The sequence below is a fragment of the Musa acuminata genome, chromosome BXJ1-8, assembly GCF_036884655.1.
Source record: "Musa acuminata AAA Group cultivar baxijiao chromosome BXJ1-8, Cavendish_Baxijiao_AAA, whole genome shotgun sequence".
Taxonomy (NCBI): domain Eukaryota; kingdom Viridiplantae; phylum Streptophyta; class Magnoliopsida; order Zingiberales; family Musaceae; genus Musa; species Musa acuminata.
The window spans coordinates 42918495-42924766 of NC_088334.1; the positions used below are offsets into that span (position 1 = coordinate 42918495).

At 42.2% G+C, this 6272-nt stretch overlaps 1 protein-coding gene across 1 annotated transcript; it reads right to left on the bottom strand.

The window, feature by feature from the left end:
- Positions 1-2041: 2041 nt before the first annotated feature.
- LOC135587953 (probable membrane-associated kinase regulator 4) lies at positions 2042-3570 on the bottom strand. The gene has a single exon (XM_065079838.1). The coding sequence runs from the start codon at positions 3440-3442 to the stop codon at positions 2162-2164; it is 1281 nt and encodes a 426-aa protein (XP_064935910.1). The 5' UTR covers positions 3443-3570; the 3' UTR covers positions 2042-2161.
- Positions 3571-6272: the final 2702 nt, after the last annotated feature.

The window sequence follows — 6272 nt, forward strand, 5'->3', positions numbered from 1 at the left end:
TGTCCGGAAAATGTGGGAGGTGAGAATATGCTTTCAGAAAGACCATAAACATATGTCATCTGACTTTCTCAATTTTAACAATATAATCATTCAGAAAATCAAATTATAGTTTCACCTATCATTAAGCCTTATTAATGCAAGAGTGCATGCCACATGTGTTAGAACTTTCCATCATGTATATGTGCATTTTATATAGCATCATCACACTGTCTGGTTGATTCTTACCACAGTAACATATAAAAGAAAGAATTCTGATCACATGTTTCTGAGTTGAGCTCTATAAAAGATAGGGAGAGAAAAAAGGGATAAAGGAAGCAGAAGGCTGCCTGCTATTCCTCCAAATCTTAAATCTAATCTTGCAAATGGTCACTTCTTAATGGAGAAAGCATCAAAATAAAGCACTAAAGTTGAAGAAGCTGCTTGCTGTAAAGTTTCTGGTAATGCAAATTTTGCAAGGGAGTAAAAAGAATCAAATCCTCTCAAGTAGGCATTGGGTGTTGGTTGGGTTATCATGAGTATTAGAAACAGGACATCTATGATCCAAAAGTATGAAACACATGTAGATGTTTAAGTCAAGCCATATATCTTCATTTTACTCAACAATATACAAGGAAAAGAATGAGACAAGTAGAGGCAAGTGTTGAGAATTATTAGTAGGTCTAGTGCTGCTGTGTCCTTTGACATTTTAATCCCATCACTCTATCTCAAGTGTTGCAGCATTTTGTGCCATTGTGAAGGAATCATTGTGCCTTTTGAGTCAGTCAGTCTCCTGCATGACTTGTTAATGCACAGTCTCAAGCAGATATGATGGACAAGTGAGTGAGTTCACTAATAGCTGTAATCATTGAGGTTCTTTTAAGATCCACTTTGTTGTTCTTTCTCTCATCAAATTGACATGCCTTTCAGACCTTTTTTGCTCAGTTTAGCTAAAGTTTTCAGACAGCTTAGCAGTTGTGTGGCAGTAAATATGAAGCAGGCAGACTCTCAACAGGTTTTCACTGTCTGACCTTTTTTCTTAAAACTGGAGTGAGCTTTATACTATTGAAATTTCATCCTCAGATCTGACAGACAAAAAAGTATCAATGAGCATGCCATGGCAACTTGTCTGTATCATTCAGTGAAAGAAATTATCTCTGTCAATGGTCATTTCACGGCCAGAGATCAGCAACTGCAAGACTATGCCCAGAGGTCTTTTTCCCTGCAACATGAGCTTATGTTATTGTTTCACCCTTCCTTGGATCTTTTTGTTGGCCTTTTATGAGCTTTACTGAGCTTGGGCTGCAGCTCATTCATGTTGTTTTGATCTGTCACAGTCCTGCACTTGCAATTGAATGCCCCCCTGCTGGCTGCTGAGGCTCTCAAAGTTGCATGGCATTTTGGATCCATCCTTGTTGCTTTCACCCCTCAGGATGGTGTTTGACCCTTCGATATGAACTTACCAGGGCAGGAAACAACCGAGTGTGGAGAAAAGGCTATCGTTGGTTAGCTAGTGGTTGTGAGAGAGACCATTCCTGCTTTCTCAGTTAGGCCACCAACCCAAATGATCCGATGTTTGAGTTGATTTGCGGTGTGACATGCAACAAAGACCTTCATTTGAATCTGACGACTCTTCACACACACTATAGGAAATTTGGTCTGTAAGTTTAGCCGCTTGCTAAGTTAGGAGATTCATGTCCTCGAATCATTGCGAACTCACTGTCTCAGACATGGAGGCTTGCGATGAACTGGTAAAAGGAGTACTGAGACTTCCATCAATTCCGCCACGCAGTCTTACCGCCGCAATCGAAGCATCGTTTTGCAACTCGAAATCTTGGTCGCTCGGGTTACAAAAGCGAGCTCGGTGTAAGACCAAATCACCTGAGAAATGAAAAGAAGAGAATGGAGGGGGGTAGATGAACAGCGAGTTTGGCAGAGAGCAGTGATTCTTGTGCTTATTGCTGGTGCCGATAATGCCAAGATTGGAGTCAACGGAATCAAATGGCAAACCAAAGAGATGCATGTATGACATAACATCTGCGACGGTGGAGATGGAGCTGAAGAATATTTCCAGGGACACACGTTGCAAGCTGCATTAGTTGTGCCATTTCCAGTAGAACCGAAGGACAGTCAAATGTTTCAGAAGCTAGAGAAGTAGTAGCATGTAACACAAGTAGGTCGGTCATCATCCCCTGCAAAATCTTGGATTCTCTCGAGCTTGACAAGCTGCAGCAATCCGAGAAGCAGGCAATGGATAAAGCCCGGCATCGCTGGCACTCTTCCGGCCGCCGACCAGCTGCTGAGACTCCTTGCAGTAAGCAATGGCTCCCTGAATTGAGCTCTCCATCTCTGAGTTGACGCTGCTGCTCCTCTTGAGCACCTGCGGCTGGTACACCCCGAGCGAGCTGGAACTCGAGAAGGAGGACGACAAAGAGGACGAGCAGGAAGAGGTCGTCGACGAGGACGAAGGCTTGGTAGTGGAGCTCCAGCTACTGGCACCAGAAAAGGACTTTCTGTGGATCAAGTCCTCTTCCAGTAGCTTCTCTCTCTCGGTGCTCCTGAGACTAGCGGCATTGGTGTCTTCAAGTACGTACTTCCCCTGCTGGATTTGGCCAAGCGGGCTCGTCTTTGCTGCCTTCTTGTAGCCATTGGAGCGCTCGTCGCATTGCAGGACCGCGCAGGACTCATCGGAGCACCTGGATCTGATGAACACAGACTTGAGATACGATCGAGAAGCCTTCAGCTTCAGGCCCAGCGATGATTGCTTGATGGACTTGAGCTTTTTGGACCAAGGCGATTGCTTCTGGTCCGACACCGCACTCAGCTCACCGCCGACTGCTGCGGAGACATCCTTCTCTCCGAAGCCGTCTGAATGCTTCGAGCTCTCGAGGAGCTTTTCGACCATCCGAAGGCGAGGAGGGAGGTGCAGGGGGAGGAGCTTCCCCTTGTAGAAAAGCTCGTCGGCGGGGGAGGTGGTGGCCTCCCTCTCCGTCGGGTTGCCACTCATCTGGAATTCGAATTCCTTGGAAAGAGGAGGGGATGCCATGGTGTAGCAGATGAAGCTGGCGGTGCTGCCGCAGCCGCCGCCGCCGCCCAAATCCACGTCCACAGCAGAGCTGACATCCATGTCTATGTAATCCTCCTCTTCCGCAAAGTGATCACAGGGAAGAGAAACCAACTGTTGCATCTGCAATAGCTCTCTTGCTTGCCTCTCCTCCATCATCCGTCGAAGCATACGGAGCGACCGACCACTGCTAGTTGTTGATGTGGAGTGGATTGTAGCGACCTTGGGAAGGAGTGGGAGAGGGAGGGCATCCTTCTTTAAGGTAGTGATGAGGCCAAATGAGAAAGAATTATGGAGGAGGCTGTCAGGGATTTGGAAGTGCAGAAAGCATCCAAGATAACAAATGAAGAGAGAGATGGGAGGGGATAGACAGTCCACCGAATGGGTCCTCAGCCTAATCATCTCACCATACTTTCTCCCTGTCCTAAATTTGTCTCTCTTCACCAGATGTTGTGTTCCTTGTTAATTGCTCATAGTACACTTGTTTGTTAGGTAACCTTTTCTTTTCCTTGTCTATGCTCAGTGTTCCTCAAGCTCATCTTACTCCACAAAACACAGATGTCTGAACATTGAACATGTTGTTGATCAGCTTGTAGAATTTCCACAGGCAATCTAATCAATGTCCAAGTAGCAGGTTAGGAATGTTGACTATGAAGAGAGAGAGAGAGAGAGAGAGAGAGAGAGAGAGAGAGAGAGAGAGAGAGTTATCCATTAATGACCATCAAATTCAATGGCCCCTTTTTGATTTGGAAAAATAGGCACACATGATGGCAACAATGCAACTGTTAAAGCTTAATCATCTCAACAAAACACAGCACAGACGATCATTTGGCCACCAAGATGTAATGGCAGAGTCAAGACAGTGTATCCTTTCGAGGCACAAACTGGCCAGTGGAATTGAAAGCTTTTCAACATCTGCATTCAGCTTTTAGCTTCACAAAATCCACCACCACCACCACCACCGGAGCAGAACTTGTTTCTGCAGTAAAACCAGCAAGTGCTGGAATGCTGATGCCTGCACACACTGCTTTACCAAAAGTTCTGAAGTGATTGCAACTTTTAATCTCTCCTGCAAGCTCTGATCAAAAAGCCTTTCACTGCTGCGCACTGTGCTCGTAGGCATCCCTCACAGCCTCCAACATCTTTTAAAGGCAGCAATTGTAGCTCATTAGAAGAAAGGCTCTGCGAGAATCTGTGTGCCCCCTTGTCCTATTTTGTGACACCATTATAAGGTCACATTCGCCTCCTCCCTACCAAATCTGAAGCACCTGCAATTTGAGAGGCTGCTGTGGGGTGGGGGTTTCTCTCCTTCCATTGATAGGATTGCTGCTCTCCTCCATGTGAGGGGTGCCTCTCATGAGAATCCAGTAGGGTCCTTGTGGTGCATCAGCCTGCTGGTGCAAGGCCATGGAATGGGCTGTGCCATGTGATGCCATTCTCCGTCTTTCTGACCATAGCTTTTCGAGCCATGATGTTTATGGAAAGAGAGGACTGTTGCTCATAGCAAGGAGGAGCTTCCCCACAAAACCCAATGCTTCAGTTGGCTGCTTTACCAGTGAGGAAAGCATGTGAGATCCACTGGCACAACTCAATCTTGGAGCATCTACTGGGCCACCCATCTTCATGCTATTCTAACTCCAGCCATTGGACAAAGTGGGGCTTGTGCTTGCTGGTTTATCACACAGTTAGAGTGAGATCACCCATGGGCTTCTGTTTTGATCAGAGATTGACTCACTTGTCCTTCTAATGTTCTAATGTGGAACAAATAGAAAAGAAAAATTTTTAAAGAGTATAAAGTTATCTATATTATATATATATATATTATTAATTAATTAATTAATTAATTTTTAAGATCTAAAATTAGTATAAATAAAAGTCTGAATCATCGAGAAATAATATATTCAAGTATTGTTAAAGTCTTCTCTATTATACAAAATTAATTTTTTTCGTCGTTCCTTATAGGGTCAGTTTGTTAGAATCATTTCTAATAATATTTTTTAAATATTATTTTCGTTTTACGTCTTGCTCTTTGTGTTAGTTTCTGGTTAGAAAATTAAGAAGTATACTTTACACTTGTCACTTACAATAGATCTTATATATCAGAAACTTAATTTGCTGGGTACAATCCTATAACCTATCAAAATAAGGTCTAGTGATAATAATGATGGTAACGACGATGATGTTATCGATAATGACAATGACAATTTTGACGATAACAATCTTTGTGATAGAGGCAATGATAATAACTTCAACAATAATAATCGAGGAATGTTAACTCTATCCAAGAAATGAGAATAACCTGGCAATTCTGAGAGGTTCATGAGATACTCACTAACTTAAGTTTAGGCACCAACAGAATTCATGATGATGATAGGATCAACTATGTCGAAGTTGATGCCAACTGTGTCGGAATTGATGCTAATGGTCAGTTTAATCATCAATACGGGTGTGCAATCTAATGTACGCAATCAACCTATAAAAATAAGTCAGACGAAGAAGGAAGTGTGGACTATCACAGAATCAACCAAAGAAGAGATGCATGTGCAGCTCAACCTCAACACCTCAACCAACATGGTACTATCCGCCCACAACAACAAATAATATATGATGATGATTAAGAATATATCAGATAAGATACGAAAGACATCAAACACCACCTAAACAAAATAGGCTATTTGAGGATTATCGTTAAAGTAGACTTTCCTAATTTTTATGATCAACTCAGAACTTTTAGAGGTGATGAATGTTGATTACAAACAAATTAAGCTTGTTGTATACAAGTTGAAAGGATGTATTACAACTTGGTGGGATATATTACAAAAGAAGAAAAGGAAGGGTATCGATATAGAGGGGATTAACGTGGAATAAGTAGAAAAATATTATTTTCAAAATATATAAAAGTATTTATTTATTATTTTTATATTTTTTTATCCCACGCTGTTGCTAGTTAACTAATTTTTCATACGTAAAATTTGTATAAATAAAGATCCACCCTAAGTCTATAAAATTATCAAGAAATAATATCTTCAAGTATTATAAAAATCTTCTTGATTTCTCTCCTCTTCGTTAATAGTATTCTTTTTAATTTTATTTTCGTTGTACGTCACCTTCAGATTGAGAGTCTCATTCTCTGGTGTTTCTTTACTTAATTCATATAATTCCTTTACCTCAGGAGATCACCAACACTCTCAGTGTTGGAGAATAACGAGTTAAGGAGAAAAGTGGACTGTTG

Coding starts and splice junctions, on each gene's coding strand:
- LOC135587953 (XM_065079838.1), bottom strand. CDS start 3,442: ATGATTAGGCTGAGGACCCATTCGGTGGACTGTCTATCCCCTCCCATC.